Genomic DNA, 27,244 nt, shown 5'->3' with positions numbered 1-27,244 from the left:
TGAAAGTCTGTCAGGAACTAGGAACTAATGTAAACAGTAATGAAAATAACCCTAACTAAACTTACATAATTATGGGCTACAAATTAGCCTTTATTACTTGGAGTCATTATGAGTAGTTTTCTGCAAACATTGGTTTGCTACTCAGCAGTGGTCCAAAATGCAGAATGTTAGAAATTGCTTCAAAAGCAGCAGAAAACAAAGTAAGAAAGCTCATTACAACCCTGCATAAATGTCTTTGCACTTGAGTGCTGTGTACAGGACCAGTTCCTTTATATGATAATGTGAAACTAGAAAATGCATGTATGCAATTGAAAAAATAGATCCAGAGGTATGGGAGCACATCTATGTGAAGAGATAATTCTAGCTGAAGAGCAGACTGAGAAAGGATCTTCTTTTGATCTGTAAAATCTCCAGTGATACACAGGAGGCTGACAGGAAGCAACCATGTGCTGGTTGTTATCACACAAGACTTTGGGAAGACTCAGTAAAAAGATCAGGCAGAGGATTTAAAGCAACAACTGGGAAAAACTTTTTCATACAGAGTTATTAAATCAGAGTTCTGTTTAGAATATCCCTATTAAATGAAAGAAACCAGAAAAACAAACCTGAAATGCAGTTTGTCAGAACTCCAGGAATCTCTGAGGACAAACATGATAAATCAGCTGGAGTGGTTCAATCTCACATAAACAAAGTCTGTATGGTTGATAGGGTTAACAATATGCACTCAAAGATAACACAAAGTTTGTTTCATACTTGATTTTGGCAGTGGTTAGCAGTCCCACTACTCATTTTCAGCACAGTGCATGGTTTCTTTACTGCACAGAGTGCAAAACCAAAGCAGTTTAAACACTTTGAGCTAACATTTTAAACAACATAGAAAAAAAATCTCTGGTTGTAAGTGTTGTAACAACAATCCCTATAACCCTGCTGGCTATTACCAGCCCTCTACTTTCTATTCTAGACTCAGCTCTTTCAAGCTTGAGTGTTTAAAGGACTTTTTCTTAGTAACTCCACTAGAATAGCTTTAAAAGGGTCAGAGTGGTACTCTGCACTCCCTGAGAACTACCTAAATAATTTATTTTTCCAAAGCAACAGCTTCAAAGAGTTTCAGAGAGTCTCCAGGAGAAAATTCCAAGAATGCTGTTATATATGGACATCGAGGCCATTTTTGTATCCTTGGCCTTTAAAAAGGCAAAGGGTAAAACTTAGTGACAGCTGTTTATGGATGACCCATGTCTAAAATTCTGGCCATAATTTTTGGTAGCTTAGTTGGTATGCTACCACATAGAAAAAAAAGAAGCAAATTTTAATGTCCCCAGCATTACTGTAAGAAGTGAATTCAGAACAGAAGTACATTTTGTGGACTTGATTAAAATTTAAAAATATCATGTATTCACATGTCATTGCCTTTGATTTTGTTTTGCTGATTAAACATAACTTCCCTCCTGCTATCCTTAACTATAACAGACACATAAGAAAGGGGATTTAGTGTGCTCAGCATGAAGATAATCAGAATTCCACTACTTAAAATAACTTTCAGCCATCTTGCAATTTTATTTGTAAAGCTGCTTACAATTTCAAGTTTAGAAAATATTTCCAGCATATATTTGCATTTTCAATAGTTCTGATGTCCACATACTCTGCTCGGTTAACACTGCTCTGTATATTTTAAAATGGCATCTGAAAAATTTACTCACTGGCACTTTCCAAAGACAGAACTTGGCCAGAAGAGCTGGAAGAATTCCCAGTGAAACTTCTGTACTCCCAAGCTCAGAATTTGTAAACACTTCCTCTAAATATAGAGTAGGATCTGATCAGCAGTTAACTCTTCAGTCTTAATAAAGTTATTATCTTCCCTGTTCAAATTTAGAAAATTCCCAAATGCTACTTGAAATTTACCATGAAAGATGGGAAAACAAAACAGAACAAAACCATCCAAATAAACAAACAAACAGAAAACCCAAAGTGGAACTTTTACAGGGGAACACAAGAGACAGGATCAGAAAGAGGATCCAATTCTCCAGGCTCAACCATAAATCTGTTTTTTCACTAATTTTTAACAGCTACACCAAAATAAGCAGGAATCTTACAGCCTGGTTAATCCATTCAGCCCTTACTCAATTCTGTTCTTTGTGCTGAATGAAACAACAACTTGGGGAGAAGAGCTGCTGGAGTCATCACGGACTGCTTTTAAACAGGTTCTACTGGAATGGAGGGAAGGAAAAGGTTTCTCAGGCAACTTTTACTCTGCAATTTGCTCCCACTTGAGCATTTGAATTCTAATATTCTTTTAAAAAAAGGAAAAAATGGGTTTTTAAAAAATATATGCTTTGTTACTTTGAATTTAAACTTCTGAACCAACTGATGAAGTGACCATATGGGAGATGCTGGGAAGCAGGAAGCACCCAAGGGCATGCTTCTCTAGAGTGCATACAACAAGAATTCCTCCATTTTATATCACATTTTAATAACCAGGATGTTTCCAATTCAACAAGTAGCATACAGGAATACATGGAAAAGTATTGGCATTTAAAAATTATCTGTGCACATTTACTCTCCAGCAGTGCTAAAACTGTCTTAATCCTGCTGAAAACTTGACTTGTCCAACTCTTACTTGAACATATGCATTGAAAGCTTCTGGAAAGAAAAAAGCTAACACCCCAGTGCCCCAAAACTACCAAAAACAAACCCACAGCCCTAGACTCCACAGTTTCCCCTGCAGTTAGAGCCAAAAGACCTCAGGATAAGAAAGCGTAAATATAAGAAGTTTTAGTAGTCTGACAGTCCAATGTTCCTTTCACTAAACAGCAGAACTAATAATTGTGGCCCAAAGCAACAAAATATTTAAGAATGTACTTTGAATTATTTTCTTGACTACAGCAATTTTCTTAAATCTAGATGAATACTGTCATGTCTGCTGGTGTTGTTAAAGTTACTTCATTTTCTTTGAACTAACTGCTGCTCTTCACTTTTCAATGCAATCTGGATCATGAGAGATGTCTTCTATTTTAACAGAATCTGAATCATTATCAATTAACCACTCAAGTCAGAAAATGCTGGCTCCTTTATTTCCTCCATCATAGTAATTTCCATGTTATAGGAAGGATTCAGGTAAAAACAAGAGCTATTTCTGTAATACAAGGTTATATACTATTACAAGAACAACCACTGGTTTACAGCTTTTAATGCCTACAGAACTTTCAAAACTGCATGTCTGCATATTCAGAAAGAAAAAAGATCATAGAGAGATCAACTAAGTAACAATTAACAAATAAAAAGTTGTCACTGAAAAAAGCTGTCACTGTCCACAGGAACCATGTCTAGTCACGTTTTCAGTCAGTCAGTCAGCTAGCTGAGGGTCATGTCATTACTTAGTTTCTGTAGAAAAAACACAAGCACAAAAATAGTATCAAAAAGCAACATACCTATTTTTATTTCAAAATATATATTATAAAATATAATCATTACAACAGCATATAAATAAGACTTTTAATATCTTTAGAAGAATAATACTAAAGTTTTAAGCATGCTTCTCTAACTTTTAAAGAAGTGCCTCTTTCTCTGAGCTGTGTGTAAAAGCCACCGTTTTTTCTGCAGAATACTATTAATTTTCAATGTATATCACAACTATGATACAATTACTTTTAAAAACATTTTTGCAGAGCAGAAAATCATTAAAATATATACAGACTAATATCAGAATTTCAATAAAGGTTTAAGTCAAAAAAAAAAACCCAAATGCAAATGAAATGAGTGATGCAGTACTTGTTCCAGACAAGAATAAAGACAAAAATAACCAAATATTTTGACAGAAAAAAAATATTTTCAACTTAGTCAGTAACTAAATAATCATTAAAAACACCTGAGTTTTTTTAGCAGGGGAAAAACGCAGTGAATCCATTTGCTGTGGGTTGAAGTCAATCAGCAATGTGTATCAAAAGCCAAAGAACTTTGCTCCACATAGCTGTGTCTGGCATTTCTAACACAAAACTGATTAGAAACTCTGCTTTCAAGGACTGTTTGAGAGCTTTATGACAGACATTTTGGGTGGGTTTGGGGTTTTTTGTTTTGTTTGCTTGCGGGTCTCTTGCTCAGTAGTTTGGGAGGGGTTTTCCAAGGGTGGGGCTGGCATTTAAATAGAACTACTAGGTAACAATGAAGAGATGAATTGGAATGCTACAATGCATTCTTTTGACAGATAGCAAATTCTTCCCTTCCTCTTGTATTTCTGAATGACACAGTGTGTGTAACTGACATCAGACACTGCAGGGAGCTTTTCACAAAATACTCCAAGTAACACAAAGCCCTGAGTGGAGAGCACAAGCTGGTCAATAGCAAGATTTTTAAGAAAGGTCTGCTTTTAGTCTGTCTAGAAGCAGACACTGTAGTTATCTTCTCAAGCCCACACTGATGTAAAGCAAGATAGTTTAAAGTTATTATTTCAGCCATAAATACTTGCTTGGCATAAAAGGGGATAACCTCACATCCCAAAAAAGTTACATTAGAAAACTTTAAGTGGTGAAGAGAACCCTACTAGTCTGTGTTTCCACATTTTTCTGCTATTTTTAGCTATTCACATAATCAAATTAATTTTCATTGACTTGTAGGAGAACCAGAGCCTGTAAAATTCATTAGGTGGATTAGTTCAGAATATTAATAGATGTGTATTCAAATTTGCCTGATAAACTAAGTTTGTTGCAAGGTAACAGAAAGTTCTTACAGTCAGAAGTTTGCATTGCAAAAGCATTATGAGTAGCATACTGTTACCATAAAACCTTTTTTAAGAAACAATTTTGTAAATTGTATTTTAAAAAAGGCTGTTTGCATAAGAAGGTGTTGGGGCAAAACTTCAAACGTGTTAAAAAAATAAGTATTTTACTTAATTATTACATTGAGTGACATTTATTATCATAAAGATTCTAGAATTCACAGGTCTTATAATGAATTTTCATCAGAAAACTTTGTATAGAAAAGTCTTTTTCAGAAATCTAGTCACCTTGTTAAAGACAAAAGGCAAGCAGTACAACAGGACTTTAGAAAGGATTTTTTTGTAAAGAGGCAATGATTTCCTTAAGTGAAAACTCACAGAAGTTTTAGCTAGGAAGGTTATTTCCTACAGCTAAAATTCAAAATGAGAAAAGTTAGTATTCTCACTTCTTTAAAAAAAAAAACCCACAACTATTTCAGAGGTAGGGAGAATTGCATCTCTTTTCACATGCACAATTTAACACTCCAATCAAAAACAAAATAAAAGCCTCCAAATTACTGCAAAGCTTGTCAGTCAGTCCAGTGCAAAGTCAGGCAGTGGGAAAATCACTTATATGGGTAAGCCCTTTTGAAAGGCAATCTCTCCTTTTAGGTACCACTTAATCTGAATTTGAGAAGCCAACTAGAGGACAAATGAACAAGTAATTCTGTCTGCCTATCCTGAAAAGAGATGCCAAGACAACCTGCTAAGAAACTTGGAATCAGGAGCCTGGTGTACAGAATTTTTCTAATTTTGGATGCATGTTGTATTTACACTTCCCTAGTAAAAAGTACACAAAGCAGACCTGTTATCATGTTACCCTTCACTCATAGTTATTCCTCTAGGGACACAGAGGCTGGGCTCTTATTGCTGAAAGCAAAAGTCACATTAAAAACCAACAAAATTTTGTACAAAGACAAAGAGTATGGGTACAAGTTACTTAAAACTGCATTCACCAGAGCTGCTGATTAAAAGTTTCAATTAAGTCTTAGCTATAATTCCATGCAGAAAAAGAATGCCCAGAAATCCAACTTCTTAAAACAAAAGTTGTGTACAAAAACTAAGGCCATGTTTAGTATCTGCTGCTTATCAAAAAAGCAACTGGGAGGTCCTTAGAAGAAAAGGAGAAAAAGAACACTTTGGGCAAAAGCTTTTTTTGGTCTTTGCAACTATGTGGTCACAAAGACCATCTATACAAAGAAAGGTACAAAGAGTGAAGCTTAGAGGGAAAATACTGATACAAAGACAGTCATGTGATATTTTCTGAATTAGTTAAATCAAAACCTCATATCCCCTAGGAAGACAGTATGGTACTGGAAATATCTGGAAGATATAGTAATATTTAGGAGTTATTTTGTAGAAAAAAGGACTTAGGCTTTTCTCCCCCTACTATATTCATCTTTGGCAATAGTCCTAATGCTGAAAAAAATAAAAATAATTTTAAAAAGTGATGAAAGTCAATATAATTTGAAGCAAAGCAATGTTTTAAAAGAACAATTGAATTTTGACTCCTGAAGGCAGTAAGATTTAAAACATCTCTAGGAGTTTAGCTAGCTTTCACAGGCCATAAGCATAAAATAGTTAAGTTCTCAAACTAATTATCTCAAACACCTATCTCAATTCCTTCACCACAGGCTCTGCTTTATTTTCTCTGCTATCAAATATTTCAGCTACACCCGATTTCTGAGACCCAAATATCCCAAACCTTTGGTTTCACCTGACAATCTTACCTGTCCCCCCCATCCTTTTTTATTTATCCTGTCACTCCTCTGCCCTTCAAGGACTCAACTTTTCATCTTTAACCAATGCCACTGAGGGCATATGATAGTAATGAAAAAAAGACACACACAAACTTATGTCTGTTTCACTGTTTATTTTTTGCATACTCTTTTCAATGTCAAATGATTCTCCCAAGTACAAAAGTGATATTTCTATGAACATCCAGATTGATTTTTATCAACTGGTTCACTTTTTTTTTTCCAAGAATTATAAAAGTTGATTTTTATAAAGTGCACATGTGTGTATATATATATATATAAGCATACACACCCCCATATATGTGTGTATACACACAGATATATCAAAAATTATATATATAGAATATATACATAACTAAAGTAATATATAATATATTATATATATATATAACTAAAGTGATATATATATACACACACACATACATGTGTGTGTATACACACACAGATATATCAAAAATTCTCTTTCCATTTGCTAGCTAAGCATAGATTTATAGTTTATCATTCTATATTTGTATCTAACTTCCAACTCTTTGCCTGTCCCTATGTGAGGTAGCTGACTCCAGGCTAAGTAAGAGCTCAGGCTGGGTGGGGGTACTCACCTGCTCAGTAAGTTCTCTGGCGCTTGTTGGGCTCCTCGGAGGGTGAGTCTGCCAGCCTCACCTTCAGCCTCACACCATTCACAATCTTGCCATGCAATGCAGTGATGGCCTCACTGGCACTTGCTCTGTCTGCAAATTTTGCATAGGCCACGTTTTTTCCAGACACAAGATAAACACTTATCAATTGTCCAAAACGACTGGGCAGGGGAAAGAAAGAAAAAGTCATTTACAGATTTTCCTGCAAAAAAATTTCCAGTCTAAAGCACATACAATTTATTAACTGCAAAATCAGTATTTTTATATCTATGTTCCCAATTTGCATATTCCTCTCTCTTAAATTAGGGGACTAGACAAATGAACACTAGAAGTTCACAGATGTTTTCTATTAAATATTACAAAAGAACCACAAATATCAGTGATCTCTCTTATTTACAATAACATGTAAAGCTGATCAATACTACAGTCCCCAAACACTAAATGGCACTCAAAACACCCCACAAAAACAAAACAAATCAAAAGCAAGACATACACACTCAAGCTTGCAGGTAATTTAGAAGCTAAATCTGCATCTCACATAAATGAACCTGCTCAGCTGTGATTTATCTTAAAAAGGTGTCACTGAAATGAATCAGAAAGCAAGCACTGCAACTTCAGAGAAAAATAGAGTATTATTTTTTTCTATTTTTTAGGAAAAATAGAGTACTCAGGAGATTCTTAGACAAATCTTATAAAAAGTTGTCTTGCTTGCGTCTTACTGAAGTTATACTGAAGTGTCAAGACTTGGGTCCATAGCCTTTTCCTCCTCCAGTGTCTGATTAAGAAAATCCACTACGTCATATAGGCACAATTTTGACTTCCACACAAAATGTTTTCCTCTCCTGATGCTTTTAAAATATTTTGGCTTTCCAAAGATTCATTGCGAATTCAAGCTATTAGTAAAGGAAAATGTCTCTTTTTTCAACAGTATATTACAAATAAATAATATAAAATAGTGGAGAACTACTAATTGCAGATTTTTTTTATACAGATGGTAGGAATTATCTCAAGTCTTTGCTCCACATAGGGAGATAGAAAGAACAGTTGAAATAGTGTTAGCAGGATGCAAACCATTATAGTGTATCAGGAAAAAAAAACAACACCCTACACTTGCTCCCCCCTAGGTTACTGTGGAAATTTATCAAAATAGTTAAATGCCTTACAAAGATAAGTAAAAGAAAATGTAAAACGAATTGGGAAATAGTAGCTGGAAGTACTACATTTTTTGGTTAAAAATCTAAATTAGACGACTAGACATTTTACTTCAGATTAAGTAAATTGATAATTAAGTTGCTAAACTGATCATACTGGAGGTGTGCTTCAACATGAACCCCATTTCACGTCTTTCAAAAAGTAACTATTACCTACTGTTCACTTAGGACTTCATAGTCACTGTGCACTGCCTTTACTGGAAAGAGCTTTCAGGCTCTCTTTTTTTATTTTCAGTATTTACTGTCAATATTTCACAGTTTGTTTCCTTTTTGTTAGGGAACACTTATTTGTAAACAGTCTTACCAGAAAACATCCTCCAGTACATTTACAGGTAAAGGATGGGGATGAAAAAGTATGAAAAGCCTTTCCTTCACAGAAGTGTCAGGTGGAACTTTTTTTTTGGGTGGTGGAAGTATGGCATCTGTTTGGGGCTGCAGCAACTGTGGGGCAGAAGCTCCTCCAAATGCTTGCTGAAACAAGGGAGAAAAATGCAAGTATAAGTTAACTGGTAGTGGGGGGCAGAGGAAGTAATTTTACCTTTCTTACCATTTTTGTTCCACTACAGGACATAAATAGGCTCTGTGACTTCTAATCTTCATTACTTTATTCACTTTAGTTATTTCATTAAATTGGACAATAAATTCAAGCGAGGTCAGAGACGTTTTAAGGGAATAAAGATGCAGCACATAAAACAGTTTGCAGAAGCAAGTGAGCAGTGCTCTTTATTGGCATATGTGAGGTTTCTTACAACAACTCAGAGGCATACCAACGCCGTCCATGATCGGAACTTACAGGAGGAGTCCTGTACTGCTGAACCATGGCGCTGTTACCGCGCAACGCTGACGACACCTGCGCTGTCACCAGCTGCGTTGCCATTTTCCTGATGAGGCTGCAAGCAGAAGTGACAACTTTAAAGAAAGAGCTAAGTTACAGTAATCTTAAATTTAGCAAGAAAAAGTAGGTGTTAATACACATCAGAATATCTCTAGAAATCTCTAATGTCATGGCGATAACGAAAATCAAGACAGGCTTTCATGGCAGCCTACAGAGAGATCTGAAAGCCTGCACACTAGCTGCAACTCACTGAAAACATTCATCCATTACCACCTGGAGATACACAAAACTACTCTTTGGGGTTTTTAACACTCCAGGGAAAAAAAAAAAGAGATTATTTCTACAAGAGCCCACAACATTTTGTGAGGCAGGCCTAAAAAGCAAAACAGACAAATTTCCATGTGTTTTCATAAAGAACACAGATTCACTTCAGAGATCAAAATATTACCATAGAAAGTTTACTTCCAGCTCTCATTTTCCAGTGATTTTTCTTTGTTCTGTTTCAGAGTAGGAAAAAGCAATTGCTCTTTTTGCATAGATACACAGCCTGTGTTGCAAGACCATGTAGGAATTACTGAAGAATGAAGGTTGCAATGAACATTGGCTTTAGTTCAGATCAGCCAGACACTTCTGAAGTGAATCACTCCATTGCTCCTCCTTCCTGTCTTCATCTCCCAGAACAGGTTTGACATGAACTAGACTCCTTTAGGATGAAACTAAGGCAAAACACTCACTGCAGAAGAGTACTTAAGCTGCTCCACCTTGTACTGGGCATTTAAAACACAGGAAGAAGTCAGAGATGGTCAAACACCTGAGAATTCCCCATACTGTGCCAATATCAGATCCTCAGCACCCAAAAGTTTTACTCTACATATGTGCTTCACAAAACTACTACTGGCACTACTGTAAACACAACCAAGAGATGAAGTACATAAAGCTAGTTCTAATTCATAAACCTCATCAGAAATACATTCCAGCCTTGCTACATGTTACAGATATATTGACAGATTCTTGCCAAATCCTAGATTTTTATGTAGTATCTTAAGAATGTGTATTTTAGTATTTTCTTTATCTGCCAAGACTACCAAGTTTCAAATGGCTTATTCTAAACCATTCAAGAAGGAAACCCCAAACCAAACAGTTTCAGAAAATACTATTGGCAAGCCTGGCACAGTGATAACTTATGTTACATCTTATGTTAAAAATGTGTTTATTTTATATTTTGCTCTCCAGAATGTAACTTCCAACTTTGTAAGCTGTACTTACTCTGAGCTGTCATTCCCATCTTCTAGGAAAATGACAGTTAGTCGATTTCCAGGAGGATACTCAAACCCATGTAGTTTGTACTTGGCATATATAGCTGAGGCAGCAGTGCTGTACTGAATCACAGCGTACCCTGGAAGCACCATGCACACAGCGTCAGCAGGAAACAGGGAACTCCTTACAACAAACTACACTCACATAAGCAACATCTTTAAACTGCACATCAGTCATGGATGACACAAAATTCCTAAGTATTTTGTAGCACATAGCATTATTATTTCATCACTTTTATTTGTGAAAGAAGCTTCGGTGAAATTTACTAGTGACAGATGAGCTGTATTTATGCTAGTTTGAAAGCTGACAGTAAAACCATACAAGTGAAAAGATATCTTCCTCACTACTCCAGAACTAGTAACAAAAAGACACATAATTTTATTCAAAATGCAATTATCCCATCAACAGTGAATGTGAAGAACTGTAAAGTTAAAATGTAACTTTCTGAATCATACACATTTCAAGTATCTTAGAGATCACTTCCATATTTGTCTCAGCAGCAGTAAAACAAGACTGAAACCAAACAATCTTTCAGTAGAAAACATGATCCATTTTGGATTTCTTTAATCCCCATTTACCCATGTCAACTTCTACACTAATACATATTTCAAAATGGAAAATTCCAAGGATCTGTTTAGAGAACATTTTACTTTAATGTCTAATAATTTCTGAAATATCTTCATTTATTCTGCCTCAAACTATTAATTTGATCAAAACCCACTTATCATGAATTTGATTCCATCCTTCTTGAGTTTTTATTATCTGAAAGTGAAGGTATAAGCCCTTAAGGGCTATGTGTAAACAGGGGTTCAAACAAAACTGAATTTTTGGGTGCATGCAGTGATAGCAGCCACCACCGCTTGTTCCCAGCAAATGTACTGTATTTTGCAGTGCAAATTCATCGAAAGACAATCACAAGGGATTCCCTTCAGAGAAAAAAAGACTAAAACCTTTTGTACTTTTACTTACCACTATTGGTATGAGGGTCTCTCTGAACATCACAATATTCCAGACCTGGAACTAAATCGAAGAGGGCGAAGAGCTGCTCTTGAATAAAGGGGAGCCGAGACACCACTGACAGGCGCTTAGAGACTGGCTCCTGAATTCGGGTCTCAGCTTTTTCAAAGCCACAAAATTCTGGCTGCATACCTCAAGAATCAGCAAAATAATCTGAGTCATCATACTTGCATGCCTTCATTTCATGCCTATCTTACATTAGACTTTTAAAAGTAATCCAAGTCAACTATATGCTATATTCTCATACTGATTTCACCAGTGCAGGTCACAAAAAACTGGGCATCCAGAGCAAAGCAAGCCATAAAAAGTAGAGAGATTAAATTCCTGGCCAGCTTCTACCTTCAACATCCAATCTTACTATTTCGGTGTTGACCTAAGCCTCCATCAGCTTCCCTTCCTCCAAACCATATTATGACTTAGTAACCATAATTTTTAATTATTAATTATATAAAAATAATTTTTAGTGTAAAAAGCTGTGACTTACAAAATGGAAGTGTATTTCCTCTTAGTTCTGGTCTCATGACATTACTGTAATAATCGTGTTCAAAAGACTCAGATGACTTATTTTTAGGTTCAGCCAAAATGGCCCTGTAGCCTGAAAAAAACAACCACACAGATAACAACACCTCAGCATATCTCAGTTATCTGACCAGGCCCACATTCTTCAAGTTCCATGTTTAGAAACATATTATTCAGATAACCCAGTAAGTGCTGGCTTTAGAGGAATAACTAAATTATAACTCTTGAAGTCTGCCCAAATAATTTTGTGAAATTAACAGCTTTCAAATAGAATTACTCCTACTCACAAGTTAAGCACGACAGAGGCTAATGGCCATGAGAGTGACTGAGCACTGGCACAGGTTGCCCAGAAAGATGATGGACTCTCCACGCATGGGGATATTCAAAAGTCACCTGGACATGGTCCTGGGCCACCAGCACCCAGGTGACCCTGGCTGAGTCAAGTGGTTGGGCAAGATAACCTCCAGAGTTCCCTTCCAACTTCAACCATTCTGTGATACTCAGCAGGATTCTGAGATGCTCCAGAAGCCATCACCTGAACTTCTGTGCTAAAACAGTATGAATTTAAACAGTAAAACATTTATGGGTGTTTTACACTGATCTAGGTTTTGTTTCTAGAAAGAGGTATTACACTCAAGCTATCCAACTAATTTCATTTTAACCTCACAGCACAAAGGAAATACAATTTGACTGCTAAGTAATCTCAGGTTCATATTCCTATGCACAAACATAATTTCTGTAGAACCACTTATAATAGATACAACACAGAACCACCACATACATTACTGAGGAAAAATAAACCAAAGAAAGCTATAAAAAACATCAGAACAACAAATAACCACACCCCAAGTTGTTTCATATTTGCAATTAAGCAACATTGAACAGGATGTAGGACTGGAAGACAGCTGTTAGGCTTTTAGGAAAGCCTTTCTTCTCCTGGATGAGCAAACCCAAATCCCTCTGCCTCTCCTCCAAAGTCTTGTGCTTCCAGTCCCTGACATCTTTCCCCCAGCCTCACTCAAATTCATTAACTTTTGGTACTAGAGCATAACTGACAACTTAAGAGAATCACAGAATGGTTTGGGTTGGAAGGAAACTTAAGAGATCACCAAGTTCCAACCCCCTGCCTTGGGCAGGGACACTTTCCACTACACCAGGTTGCTCAGATCCCTATCCAACTGGCCTGGAACACTGCCAGGGATGGGACATCCACAACTTCTGTGGGCAACCTGTTCCAGTGCCTCACCAAGTGGCTGGTTATAAATAAAGCATACAAAGTCTTTCACTCTGTAACAGATAAATCATGACACTAAACAAAAACAAGAACTATTCCCCCAGTTTCAGTTAACATGAATTTGTTCTTAAATAAATGTGATCACAACAGAGCCCCTGTGTACAATGAAATATATTTTATATAATAATTAATTTTATATCAAATATATTTTATTAAAACTGCCTATTTGCAAGGACAAATTAACATATTTTTCCTGTGTATGAAGCCTACACTACAGACCAATAATAATGCATAAAAGAAAACTCTGTGTCCATTTCCAAACTCTTCTCACTGATCCTACTTGCAGTTGGTCCTGAAAAATCATAATCAGGTGATTGTTCTCAAAGAACATTAAGAATGCTATTATTTATTTGCCACAGAACTTTGTCTCAACGTGTTTCTGCATCATGAATAATGTACCTGCAAACAAAACTAAAAATTAAAGGTGTATTATGATGATACACACTTATTGCAAAAAAAAAAAAAAACCTTAAAGAATTCACTCAGATTCTTACTTCGATCACACTCCTCAATTGCTAGGGCAGCTTGTGATGGTTTCAGGTACCTGACATAGCCCAAACCTTTACTTTCTCCAGTAGTCTTGTTTTTAATAATACTGCAGTATTCAATGTCTCCATACATCTAGAACAATTAAAAAAATGCATTAATTTCCAATATTTGAAAACCATTAAAAATTCCATGTGTTATGCCCTTCTAATAAATTTAAAAAAGGCTTTTTAAAATAACAAATCAGCAAATCAGAACCTTGAACTTCTCCCGCAGATCCTCCTCTGTGTAGGTTTTTGGTATCATGACAAAGATTCGTGTAAGCTCCTCATCTTCAAGATCTCGGTGGCTTCCAGAAGCTCTTGACTGAGCAATAAACACCTAATGAAATAATTACATAGTTAGCAATTACTGGCAAAAGGGTCTAAGACACATATCAACAAGCATGTGAAATAGTTTAACTGTCTTTGTATTTATTGTTCACATGAGCTGCCTTAGTGTGGAGAGAAAAGAACACCTGCGACCACCTGTGATAAAAAACCTACGAATATAATAAATCCCAAACAGGACAGGGGCCAGAGAAGTTCCTAACTGGGGATAATGAGGAATGGTGAGAAATACCACTGCTGATTCAGCAGCACTGTCAACATCACCGGGGTGATACGTCAGGTAGCAAAGAATGCATTATTGTAACACAGCAGTAGTAGAAACAAATAAGCAAGCAAGGAAACAAGAAAGCCTAGCAGCTTAATAAAACCGGGCTACTGCAGTTCACTGCTCAGCTGGGCAGAAGTTTACAGGTCTGCTGCCCTATGGAGGATCACAACTTCTCATATCTGTTACTCCTTAAATCTTTTTTAGTTATTGAAATAAATTTTATCTCAGAAGTGCACACTGGAAGACAACCAAGAAAAAAAGCCCAAATAAATCACAAACAAAAAGAAAAACAAAAAGAAACAAAACCAAAACAACCAACTAAGAAAGACTTTCAAAGCAAGCATGCTAAGCAAAAGTGGCAATTGAGCTCTTAATATATTTTTCTAGTAGCCATGCAAGGGCGTGAGGAATACAACTCAGATCCTTTGGCTTCTGATGGTAAGCTCTTCAGAAAAGATTTCGCTAACTCAATACAAACTCATTCATACTTTCTTAGTACTTCGTGAACAGGAAAGACAATCAGGAAGCTGAACAGTTCCATAGATTGAGAAAAAAAAAAGTTTTGAAAAGGTTCACAAGCTGTAAAATCAATATAAAACATACTGGCAAAATCAGCTCTATTTTTTCCTAACTATTTTGCTTAAAACACTTAAAGCATACGAAAGAATCTGTCACAAACGCGCCCTCGCTTCCGGGTGCGGCATTCTCCGCAGGCCTGGCACTCGGGGAGCGGCCAGGCCTCACGGCAGCCGCGGCCGGCCGTGCCCGGGAGGGGCCGGGCCCGCCGCGGCAGCGCGGCCCGGCAAGGCCGGCGAGGCGGCCGCTCCCCGGGCCTGCGCCCCGCCCGCGGCTCCCGCTGCCCCCGCCCGGCCCGGCCCGCGAGCCCCCGGCCGCACCTTGATGGGCTTGCTGTCGGGGAGCAGGCTGCGGCCGTGCATCTCCTCCATGGCCCGGCAGGCCTGCGAGCTGCGGGCGAACTTGATGAAGGCGATGCCGCGGGACTCGTTGGTGCGCCTGTCCCGCAGGAGCCAGATGTTCTGGATGTCCCCGAAGGGCGAGAAGCGCTCCCGGATCAGCGCCTCGCCCGTGTCCTTGCCCAGCACCACGAAGACGCGGCTGTTGGGCGGCTCGTCCAGGCACTCGGCCGACAGGCGGATGCCGCTGCTCTCCTCCATGGCGGAGCCGCCGGGCGTCGCAGGCTTCTCCAGGGCTGCAGCAGGGAAGGCCAGCAGCGCCTTTTCCGCCGCCGCTCCAGCGCGCCCGCCCCTTCCGCCGCCGCTTCCGCCGCCCCGAGCGCTCCGCGGCGCGCACCCTGCACGGCGCGGCCCCGCGGAGCCTGCAAGGACGGGCGGAGGGCGGGCGGTGCGCGTTCTGCCTACTCTTTTTCACAAGCAAATTAAATATTCAGAAATCCCCCCCCATCTTTCACTTAAGCAGATGCAGTTGTCAAGTAAAAAGACGTGATAAGATTGGGTACTTTTTCCATAGATCTTAACGGCCTGTGTTGAAAAAGGTAACGTGTTCTCTATTCAGGAATATTGTCAGTGCCACACTGTTGGAAAAGATGGGAAGCACAAGACAGGACCAAATCTCTGAGGTTTATTTGGCTGTACAACAGGACAAGCTGCAGGATTTCCTTACTCAGATGCAAACAAAAACAAATGCAAAACTAAGAGGTGACATAAGAAAGGTGAAGTGTTGGAGGGGACATACATAAATTTAAAAAAGCATTTTCTTTAGAGGGATGACAGCCTTTCAAGGATTTACTATCACAACTGTCGGCTTTGCTGTACTGCAGATGAATCTGAACTACAGTTCCACAGAAACAAAAATCCTCATTCCCTGTATTAAAATATCGGTACTACTTCCAATACTCACTACACCGGGTCAGAAGGTTTACAGCTTTCCCAGAACACTGGAGTGCCTATGGGCAGATTTTAATTTCTCATTCTGGAGAGCTTTCAGATTTTGTTTGCTGGTCACTACCCCCTACTGGCACAGTTGTGTGCTGCAGTTGTTTTGCTTGACTAAATATGGTCCCCTACTAGTACGCTATGACTTTCTGTTTTTCTTGTGCTTTTCACAAAGAAAGTCTTGAAAAACAGTGAAACATCTAAAAAGAAAATTAATATGTGTGAGTTTCATTAGTTTTTTTATATTACTTGAATATAAATTCTATTAATTGAATCAAGCTATTAATTACATACACAGTTCTGTGTCCTGGGTTTTTTGGTGTTTGTTTTGTTTTGTTTTTGTTTTTGTTTTTTTCTGGTTACTAAAGTGCTTTAGAATTGTGTGGCTTCTTTTTTTTTCCTTCTGTGATTCCTTGGAAACGTTTTGTGACATTCACTTTATATTGGAATTTCCTTCAATACATATCAGCATATAGTAACTATTTTTTCCCAGTAAAATTGTAGTGAACAAGTCATACAGATATTAGTACAAGTTTTGAAAAGACAGCAAACAAACTGGTATCTAAATTCACTTTAGACAATGGGAAGAGTCAGCTCTGGAGGACAGAAGTGAAATGTGAACATGTCATTACAGGTATTGCAGTAGTCTTCAGTACAAGAGCAGGCTTCTGTTGAAAAAGACAGAAAACCTGTTAGCAGGCTTGGAATGAAACAATAATGGTTTTTCAACTTCTGTTCCTATAACCTTAAGAGATTATAGGAACTGGCTATTGACAACCCCTTTTCTAATGCCCTTCAATGGAACACAGCCTTGTGGAATTCAATGTCAATCTCATGCTCATTTAAAAAAAACCAAAAACTGTATGATATTAAATTTGGGTCTTCTGAATACTGGAATTGCAAAGATATTCACACAGTTTAGAAGCAGTAAGTAGTTGTACGTGAAATGATACAAAGAACTGCAACGCTCCGTGATACAAAAAGGATTTATATTTTACTTATTAAAGCGACACAAACACAAAGTATACCTTGTGCCTTTTATACTATACAGCATTATGCTCCTCCTGGATTCTACTGGACTGCTTCACCCTTTCAGACTGTTTAGAGTAGTAAAGCATCTCCCCAAATGACAAAATTTTCACAAGTGGTTTTCCCAATTGCATTTTGAGGAGTTCTATTCCACTGCCTTCCACACTGCACCTGAGAAATGCACTGACATTTCTCCTAGTCATTCTTGTAGGGCATCTTGGAGCATTTCTCTGTGTTGTACCCAAGGAAACCAGAAGCAATTGGCTAAAGCCTGCACTGCTGTCTGAGCTGGCATTGTGCATCCCTGCTGACAAAAAAGTGCATCATAGCTCAGGTGCATCAGATGTAAGATGCTTGTACCTCACTGCAGCATACCTATAAAATTACAATAGCGGCACAATCCCATGGCATTGACAAATTCCATTTTCCTATTTTTGCCCTCCCACAAAAGGCTGAAACTAATCTACCTCAAGCCAACATGAGGCTGCAGCCCAGTGTACAGTGTGCTTCTTTAAGTTGCCCTGCAGACAGAACAGAGACCCCAATTTTCTAACATCCATCAGTGCACACCAGGCCTCTGACGTTTTATCCAGGTTTTTACAGCATGTCCAAAGCCTGGGCAAGTTACAGAACAGTCAAACTTGTGTGATCATCTTTGTCACATTTCATCTCTACACGGATTTCAGGTTCCACAGTTCTTTACTGTTAACTGTTACAGTAAATTTTTCACTATGTATTCCATGCAATGGAGACAACTACAGTTTTACTTTCTCCAGTCTTGTCTTCACTGCTATTTGAGGGATTGTCAAAAGGCAGATTTCTGATGCAGTCAAATCCTATGCATAGAATCCCAGCAGAAGAAACTAAAGATGCTGCAAGACTTCGAAGGACCTTGTTTATACCTAGGCTTACAGAAACACTAAGTTGCTTAAAGTGTTTACGTACAGAGCTGTTACATAGAAGCCATTTTGTAGTAAACACCGGTGTGCGTGCTCAAACCAAGCCTTACCACAATGAGATGGTAAAAATTATTTGCATACAATTATTTCGCACCCAAGGTCCTCGCTTGAGAGCTGGGGGTACGCGCCGGGCTGGCCTCCAGCAGCTCACGCGATTTCTTTGTGCAAGGGGAGTGTTTGCGCCAGCGCTGCAAATTTACCGCAAATGCAGCCCGGTGTGCTCGGGGCAGTCCGGTGGGCTCGGGGACTCCGGGAGCGAGGCCTCCCGACAGCGCGGCCGCCGCCGGCGCTGTGACAGCGGCGCCTCAGCCCGAGGGGCTGCGCCCGCCGCCACCTGCGAAACCCCCGTGCGTCACAGCTCCGGCAGCGCGCTCGGAAAGGCTCCCTGAGCCTTGCCCTCGCCGAGACACGCTGCCTCGTCATACCCAAGCCACCGGCAAGAAAAAGCTCGGCTTCTTCCGAGGTGCGAGCAGCTCGGGGACGAATCCCTAGAGCGTGTCCTCCGACCTCCCCGCTTCGCCCCCCCTCGCCCCGCAGCCCACTCGCCGCGGGTTCTGCAGCCAGGCGCCCTCCGCCAGTCGGGCGGGGCACGGTGCGGCGGCCGGGAGCGGTCTTTCCCCGCCGCCGCGCACCGCCCAGGGCCGGGCTGGCCCCCGGCTTCCTCCTCCGCCCCCCGAGCTCCGGGGGCTGCTGCCGGGGCTGCGCCCCCCGCCCAGCCGCCCGCGCGCCTGCGCGCCGCCCCCGCTGCCCTATTGCCGGTGTGTGCCGGTGCCGGCGGGGTTTCTCAATGGAGAGAGAGAGAGCCCGTCCTCCTGCGGCAGCGTCCCTGCGCGGCGGGGAGAGTTCGAGAGCTGAATGGAACCTCGCCGGGAGCGGGGTGCAAGCACGGCGCCCTGCCGCAACAGCGGCCCGGGACCCGCGGCGGCGAGGGAACCGCTGCTCGGCCTGCAAGGGCGCGGGCACCGAGACTGGGAGCCGAAATCCTTTGTCTGTGGCTTCGTAAGCTGCCTCCAAGCTGCTCAAGCCGAATCATCTACACGGAGCCCCTGAGGGTCACCCCTGCTGCCGCGGAAGACGCGGCCGTCCTCCGGGAAACACGCGTAGCCCTTCCTCCCCTCTTGGCACCCACGCACCAGCCTGCGCTATCGACACGTGTCCCAAAAGTGCTCCCTCTCCTTGCAAGCACTGCCCGCACCCCGCGCCGTAAGGGGCAGCTGCGGGGACAGGGTCCCCGGCAGGTCGGAATCTCGTTCGGTTGAAGATCTGCCCTTGGGTTTTCCCAGCCACCCGAACTCCCATTCATGAATTTCTGAAGCCTTCATTCAGTCTTTGGTGAGCGCATGAAAAACATTTTCACGTGTTAAGATCCATGAGTTGTTTTTTCAATCGCTTATGCGTAGGCATTGATTTAGCAATGAAAAGTGCTCCACGTGCGCATAAAAATAACCCTTGTCCGTCTGCCGGCGGTGGATACGGTCGGTTTCCGTCTAGCAGCCGGTGATGCCCGAACGGTCATCCAGGAGCGCCTGGGCGCGCCCGCTCCCGCCGAGCCGCCCCGGGGAGCAGCGGCTTGCGGCAGAAAGCCCTGGGCGGCTCCGGGCGGGCAGTGCCCGCTGTGCCCCTCTCAGCCCGCGGGAGCCGGGCGCACCGGGCTAAGTCGGGACTCCGCACGGGTGAGACTACCCGCAAATTAACTCAGTGTTTCAAGAAACGGAATTCACTCAGGATTCTTGGAAGGGTTCCGTTTTTCTGCTTGTCACCTGAAATACTGAAGCAGCTCAGACAATGGTATAAATGAGAGCTCTTTAACAGGAGCGCTCCTATTACCTCCCGCTGCCTCTTCCGCGGACCGCGGGCAGGAGCCGCGGCACTGTTCGTCCCCTCCCCGAACGAGCATCACAGACAAAAGGCCCCTCCCTTTCCCCCTGATGTTGTTGAATGAAACTCCCTAGCACGGCTCCCCACTGCCGGGGGTCCTCCCGCCGGGGGACGCTGCGCACCCCGCCCGCCCTGCCGAGGCGGCTGCTGCCAGGCGGGCGGCAGTGCCCCCCCACCCGCAGCGGGGTTTGCCACCGCTCCCGCCAGCCCTCCCTCCTCCCCGCCTGCCCCCCCGCTCGGCTCACGCGTCCTCCCCTCCCTCCTTCTCAGTGGTCTGCCGGCTGGCTTACGCAGGAGCCGCCGCCAGCACTGACAGCACTTGGCAGAAGGGGTTTGCCCGAGCGCTCCCGGAGCATCTCCAGAGGCGCGGCGGCACCGCCTGCCCGACTCAGCAGGGGAGCGGCCCAGAACCGGGAACCGAGGTCAGAGCTGGAGAAAGGCCGAAAACCGGGAAGCACAAAAAAATAGCTAGAAAAATACCAATACTACTGCTACTAATAAAGAGTGGTGGGCAGGGAAAGGAGGTCGCGGGGGAAAGCAGAAGGAGACAAGAAGGCGCGCCGCTGAGGAAGAGCCTGGGCAAGGGGCAGAAGCGGCCCCTCGCCGGGGCTGCCGGCATCCCCCGTGCCCCGGGGCGGCCGTCGGGGCGGCAGCAGCAGCAGCACGTGGCGGCGGCGGGGCATGGCCAGCGCGGGAGCTCCCGCGGCCTGAGCCGCCCCCGCCGCCGGCACCATGGCAGCCGCCGGCGATGCCGGCCTCGACGTGGCGGCGGTGGAAAGTTTCCTAGAGAGGCACCCGGAGCTGGTGGAGAAGTGGCTGCAGAGGAAGAACTCGCTCCCTAAAACGCCTGCCGTCCCCGCCGCCCCGTCGGAGGAACGGCGGAGCAGCGACGGCCCCGGCGGCAGCTGGGGGAGCGCGGGCGGCCCCGGCGGTCCCGGCCCCGGTCCCGGGGGGCTGCAGCGCCGAGCGTCACAGAAGGAGCTGCGGAAGAGCTTCGCCCGCTCCAAAGCCATCCACGTCAACCTCACCTACGACGAGCATGTGCACGCCCGGGCTCAGGAGCCGCTGAGCAGCGTGCGGCGGCGGGCGCTGCTGCGGAAGGCCAGCTCCTTGCCCCCCACCACAGCCCACATCCTCAGCGCACTGCTGGAGTCCCGCGTCAGCCTGCCCCAGTACCCCCCCACCGCCCTGGACTACAAGCGCTACCTCAAGGAGCACAACGAGCGCCAGTTCTTCCTGGAACTAGTCAAGGACATCTCCAATGACCTGGACCTCACCAGCCTCAGCTACAAGATCCTCATCTTCGTCTGCCTCATGGTGGACGCGGACCGGGGATCCCTCTTCCTCGTGGAGGGGACCTCCGCCGGCAAGAAGACCCTGGTGTCCAAGTTCTTCGACGTGCACGCCGGCACCCCGCTGCTGCCCTCCGGCTCCACCGAGGACAGCAACGAGGTGCAGGTGCCCTGGGGCAAGGGCATCATCGGCTACGTGGCGGAGCACGGAGAGACGGTCAACATTCCCGATGCCTACCAGGTAGGAGGCGGGCAGGCTCCCCCGGGCCGTGGCGGCGGAGGCGCGGACCGAGGAGCCCCCGGTGGCCTGGCCCTGCCTCCCCCCGGGGTGTCCCTCCCGCCGCCGCCCCGCCCGGGGTGGCCCGGCCGGGAGTGGCGCGGTGGGCGCGGGGCGAGTGCCGGGGGGACGCCGGGACAGCGGGAGGGGAAGCCCCGCCTGGGTGGCCCATGGGGCTGAAGGGGCCCTACACTGGCCCAGCAGTGGTCTGGATTTCGCAGGAGCGATAGGCGCTTCATGTGCTTCTAAAGCAGGTTTTGGACCCTGCTGAAGAAAAGTTTAAAAAAAAGGCTCGTGACAGTCCCAGTGATGGTGTGATTAAATTTCTGTCTCGATGTTCCCTGGCTCTCCGCTGCTGAAAAAAATCTCATTGCTTTGAAAAGAGAATATATTTTCACCTTTGCATATGCCCACTCAGCCCACATGGTATGTGTTTTCAAACGCATTCTTAGTAGTGATATAGCCAGTGTCCTGTAATTCTCCAGCAAAGACTTTCCCCACCTTTTACTTCTTTAGAGGCTTCAGTGTTAATTGTGAAAATGTAGTTCTGGCTTCATGGCAGAAATTGACCCCTGGCTTCAGCAGAGATAGACGAGCCTTTGCCCGAATGCGTCATTGTAGAGCAGAGCCTTCAGTTTCCTGGCTTGAAATTTACCTGTCTTTCGGGGGGTCTATTTCTAATGTTTATTTGTGTAAGACTATCAGCAATTGAAGGTTCTTGAGAAAATGAAGAATCACAAAGTGACATGTTTTCTCAGGATCTTGGTAAGCTTGAGAAAAGTGGGAGATGTATGTCGTGAAAAATTTTAGTCATAAACATTGTCCAGTGTCTTACTTTAATCTACAATAAAAACAAAAACAAGAAACATTAAAAAACTGATGATGCTTTGCAGCAGACTACAAGGAAGAAACCTGAAAACCAAGATTTGTTTATTTTTGGTTTTTAAATACAGAAGAAGAACCAGTATGTATTTGGGGCTGAATATTTATTAATTTTTTTGTCAAGCAGAATTTGAAAAATACTAGGCACCTCACAGATCCAGACTGGCAGATGTTCCCAACCCACAGATTTCAAAGGGAATGGTAAAAATGCTCAGACTAAAATGAGTACTGGATCACCTTTGAAAAAAATTCAACTGGCTTTCTTCCTTTATTTTTTCCCCTTTTCTGCATTATACGCTTTTTCTTGCAATCTGATTTTGTTACTTTCACTTGTAGAACTGCACAATTCCCAGAATATCTGCTGTTGTAGGTGAAGCAGTTTGTTCTCAACAGCCCCAACTTGCTAAACAGATAAAGGATATCTGAGTTTGGCTAGGAAGGAACTTGATCCCTCCTTCTAAACTCTGGATAGCTCCAGACACCCTTTTTTTGGATGTGAGAATGCCACTGAAAGGGCATTGTTTTCTAGTCCTAGGGATGTATATTGTTTTATTTTTAATTTTTTTCTTCAGTGTTTCTTCACTTTGTGTTCACTTCCCTTGGAAAAAGTCCACCTTCTTTGAACAGTTTCTGTTTCATCCACAGAGAAAAGTGAAAAGCAATCCATCCAGTTGCCATTCCCGGTGCTATTTATGTTATACTTTTGTCTGGCTTTTATTCAAAATCAATTTAAATATTATAAATAATACAGTTCATTGTATCTTCAAGCCCTGAGTACATTAGTTGCAGTAGATGGGCAAGTTCTAATCCAAGTCCATCCTGTAATTACTTCAAATGCAGCTTCCCTACTTTCAGTGGAGCTACTTTGATTTACTTTCGTGCAAATGAAACTTAAGACCTTCCAACTGTAATAAAAGTTTTGCTGGGTAACAAAACAGGGTCCTGCTTTCAGTCATGTTTCTGCATTAGTACAGTTTATCTTCTCTCACTTGGCAAGGATATATACCCATTGTGCATCATCAAAAGGAGACATTTGTAATTGAATGGCATAAAGAGCTCCGTGGAAGCCCAGGTACCTGTGTGTGAAGAGGTGACAGCTGTTCCATTCCAGGTCGTTGTAGTGCTCACAATGGAGCACTTTAAACATTAATAAATATGATAATATTATTTTATGCCACTGATGATGAAAGTGTTTAATCAACTGTCACATAAAAACCCAGCACCACCAGGAAACTGTCAGGTGGAGCTGAAGAAAAGGGGTGACATAAGAGCACCATTTTTTTGTCCATTGAAGAGGGTTTCTACACTGATGCTAACTGCTTGGCAAGAAAAGGCCTTACACAAGGTCAGGGGAACTTCTAGATTAATTTAAACTTCTTTTGCTTGCTTTTTAAAATTAAAAAACTTATTTAAAATAGGTAAACATACTTCCATATAATCAATTAGTTAGTTTACTGTACTGGGAAATTTATTATTATTCAACCATCTCTGTGTTCTCAGAGCCTGATCAAACACCATTTGGAATTCTTCCACTGAGTACAAATTGGGTTGCCTGCTTGTACTGTCAGCTATGACTGACATTAATGGCACTTCAGTGCAATCAACATTACAATTAAATGCTGTCGTGTCTTGTCATGTGTTCCATGCAGGCAATCCCCTGTGCCCATCAGACTGATTGTTTCAGGGAGTATTTGTAAATGACTGGTTGTGTCATTATCAGAGACAGCATACTATTTCAATTACACATTTATTCTTCTAAAAAGAAAAAAATATAAACAAAATATTATTAGATGGGGCTTTTCCACAATCCAGGTGATTGTTACTGTTGTTGAGTGGGACTTTCAAAATCTGCTCATGTGAACAATCTTTCTTAATTCATAAACATACACAGATACAAGGTTTGGAATTAGTATCACATATTGAGGACTGTATAATAATTACTTCTTTTAATACTAAACAATGACCATATAAAATCTCACAGTAGTCTAATTTATGAAGTTCAGCTTTGGCTGAATAAACATTTGGAGGCTCACAGCAATAGAAAATTCGACAAATAATTTATGGAAAGGTTTAGATGAATGTCTGATAGGTTTAGATTAATAACTGATTCAAAAGTTGCACAATTTTATTCATGGCATTAAAAGCTTTATTTATTGCATTGCAAAGTCATTTGATGAAAGTGAGTTTCTAATTTTAGCTGCAACATGCATGATCTGATATGCAAGTGTTAGCAGTACAGAGAATTTGAGAAAAGGAAAGCAATTAGATCCTTTCTTTCATTTTCATTTTGAAGCCAGTCTAAAACTGCTTCTCCTGAAATTAATCCAGTTGAATTGTAAATCAAACTTTCAGTCACTTTAAGTTCTAAAATAAGGCCTTGGACGCTCCCATATGTAAATTTTTGGAAGTATTTCTGACTCCTTTTTCATATGGGAATAATGAACTATATCTTGAGCACACATGTTGGAAGAAGAATCAGATCTTACTGGCAAGGAAATTTGGGGCCTAAATGTCCATTGAGGCTCCTTTTGACAGAGAATAGATGTAGCTCCCATCATCATATATGAAGATTATTAAGTGCTTTTTAAGTACACAGACAGAGACGATTACCTGTAGTTCTTAGAAGCTGTTTCAAATTTAAGGGTTTTTCCCATTTGAAGCTGTGGATTTTTAATGTCATCCATTCTTCTCACTGGACATCCATGGTGTTTAGCTGAAATGACTAATAATTTAAATTTTGTTCCATCTCTCAGAGCAGTATTTAAATAATAAACATTTTAAATTACAATTAATGTTTGGTTATTGTTATATCATTAGCTGTGCAAAAATTAGGAAACAATTTAATAGCGTCCCAAATCCTTCTAACTAGTGGAAAAAATATTACCCTCTAGAATAGTAAGCATATATCAGAAAGTGGTCTTCATATATCAGAAATATGTCTTCTGCCATTTTCCAATGTCAGCAGAATAAAGTTTCTGCACATCTCATGTTAACTTTGGAATTTTAAAAGTAGCTTTAAAAGAAGACAAAAATGGCTTACCAGATGGATGTTTTAATAAAGCATGTAGCCAAGAGGAGAAATATTAAATGGAGTCACGCTAAGACATGAGTTTTGTAAGCTGGAGAAGTGCTGTAAAATATGACCAATTATTTTTCAACATAGCTCAAGTTCTCAAAAAGAAAATATAACCACATTACTGCAACTGAAATCAAGGAAAGTAAACCACAAATCAAGCTCACTTTGTATGGGACTTTCCTGTTGGCTCTTTCAAGCTTAGGCCAAGTGTAACATAGCTAATACACACACAGCCCTTCACTGCAGGTTTTAAACATCCTCCGATACCTGGGTACAGGCATGGGTGTTGTCTTTTTCAAGCCCTCCTGGTGAGCCCTGAGCATGTGCCAGGACGGCCTCGCAGAGATGCTGTTCAGAGATGCAAACCTTTGAGCCTGGGAGGCCCGTGTGAGGCTGCAGAAGGTCAAAAGAGGCATGAGGCACATTCCCTTACACAGGGTGGCTGTTTGCCATCAGCACTATTAACAGCAGATCTCTCTCAGTTTCTAAGAGCAGTTAAAGCACTAAACCCCAGGGCCTGGGAGGTTCAGCTCTGCAAGTGGGAAGCACTTTGTTCTACTCGGCAGCATTGCACAGTGGCACCAGCAGCTCTATGAATTTCAGTGTTGACTCTTGGCAGGAGAGAGGTTGCTCTTAAGAGAGCAAAGATCATAAGACCTAGCAAGCAGAATACACAGTGGTTTTTAAAATTTCCATGTAATATAGAAAAAAGTTTAAAAACAGGTTTTCTTTGCTGTATATGAAATATGACTAGGAAGTACCATGGGGAATGCAGGAAATAACTGCAACAGTAAAAACGAAGATGCTCTGATTTGCTTTGCATAAAAGGACACTCCAGCCCATCATGCAAAATTCAGGAAAATTTGAAATTCTAAGTACAAGTCTGTAAATTGGTGAAGGGGTGTTGAAATTATCCCTGTGTCAAAGCTCACTGGCTTTGAACATGACCTTCATCCTTTATGTCACAGTGGCGCTGGCCTGGGAGAGAGGGATCTTTCTACAGGAGGCAGGTCCTGGGAAGGAAAGGCGGAGAGCTCTCAGGGCAGTAGCTCCTGTCACCTCCCTCACTCCATAAGTCTTCTTCTCCAGGAGGAGTTTCTGAGTGATGTGTTGAACATCCTAAGACCGTCCCAGTCACACCACCACATCTCTCTGGAGATGCCCACCAGGGGCAGGAGCTCCTGGCTGACACCAGGGACACAATAAAGCGAAGGCTCAGTTGTTTCATGTCCCCGTGCTGCTGCTGTGGATCCCCAGGACAGACAGGGCTGTGCAGTGCAGTGCACAGTGCTGGTGGCAGCCCTCAGGCATGGTGAGGAGTCCCACCTTCCCTCCAACTTGTGAGAGCAGGTGAGGCTGCCTCCCCCACCAGGCAGGCAATAGCCTGGCCTCCAGGGTTTCTCTCTTTACTCTGTGGATCCTCACCAGCTGCTTGCTGCCCCAGGTGTGCTCACTGTGGATGT

General features: G+C 42.2%; 2 protein-coding genes across 3 annotated transcripts in view; one reads left to right on the top strand and one right to left on the bottom strand.

The window, feature by feature from the left end:
* Nucleotides 1-3,046: 3,046 nt before the first annotated feature.
* On the bottom strand, nt 3,047-15,746 carry RBM45 (RNA binding motif protein 45). The gene is made up of 10 exons (XM_050976863.1): nt 15,372-15,746; nt 14,077-14,199; nt 13,827-13,953; nt 12,004-12,114; nt 11,472-11,651; nt 10,452-10,581; nt 9,144-9,240; nt 8,655-8,821; nt 7,104-7,300; nt 3,047-3,378 (listed from the first exon to the last, which is right to left on the bottom strand). The coding sequence occupies exons 1-9, from the start codon at nt 15,648-15,650 to the stop codon at nt 7,108-7,110; spliced, it is 1,407 nt and encodes a 468-aa protein (XP_050832820.1). The 5' UTR covers nt 15,651-15,746; the 3' UTR covers nt 3,047-3,378; nt 7,104-7,107.
* A 5,240-nt stretch (nt 15,747-20,986) lies between these two features.
* The window catches only part of PDE11A (phosphodiesterase 11A), a 107,137-nt gene continuing 100,879 nt past the window's right edge, over nt 20,987-27,244 (top strand). The window contains exon 1 of one of the 2 annotated variants that reach the window (XM_050977057.1): nt 20,987-21,787. In XM_050977057.1, the coding sequence (XP_050833014.1) occupies nt 20,987-21,787 (801 nt within the window). The remainder of the gene's footprint in view (nt 21,788-27,244) is intronic. The other variant, XM_050977058.1, reaches the window with a different exon arrangement.

This window comes from Serinus canaria, chromosome 7 (assembly GCF_022539315.1).
Source record: "Serinus canaria isolate serCan28SL12 chromosome 7, serCan2020, whole genome shotgun sequence".
In the NCBI taxonomy this organism is placed as follows: domain Eukaryota; kingdom Metazoa; phylum Chordata; class Aves; order Passeriformes; family Fringillidae; genus Serinus; species Serinus canaria.
Note: the sequence above shows the minus strand (reverse complement) of the source record. Positions and strands in the feature narration are given on the sequence as shown.

Bases quoted from the DNA above. Each gene is read 5' to 3' on its own strand.
- RBM45 (XM_050976863.1), bottom strand. From the start codon at position 15,650: ATGGAGGAGAGCAGCGGCATCCGCCTGTCGGCCGAGTGCCTGGACGAG. The intron at 8,822-9,143 runs GTAAGTTCCGAT...CCCTTGTTTCAG, and splicing joins AGCAGTACAGGACTCCTCCT to CAAGCATTTGGAGGAGCTTC. The intron at 7,301-8,654 runs GTAAGACTGTTT...TCCCCTGCCCAG, and splicing joins GTACTGGAGGATGTTTTCTG to TCGTTTTGGACAATTGATAA.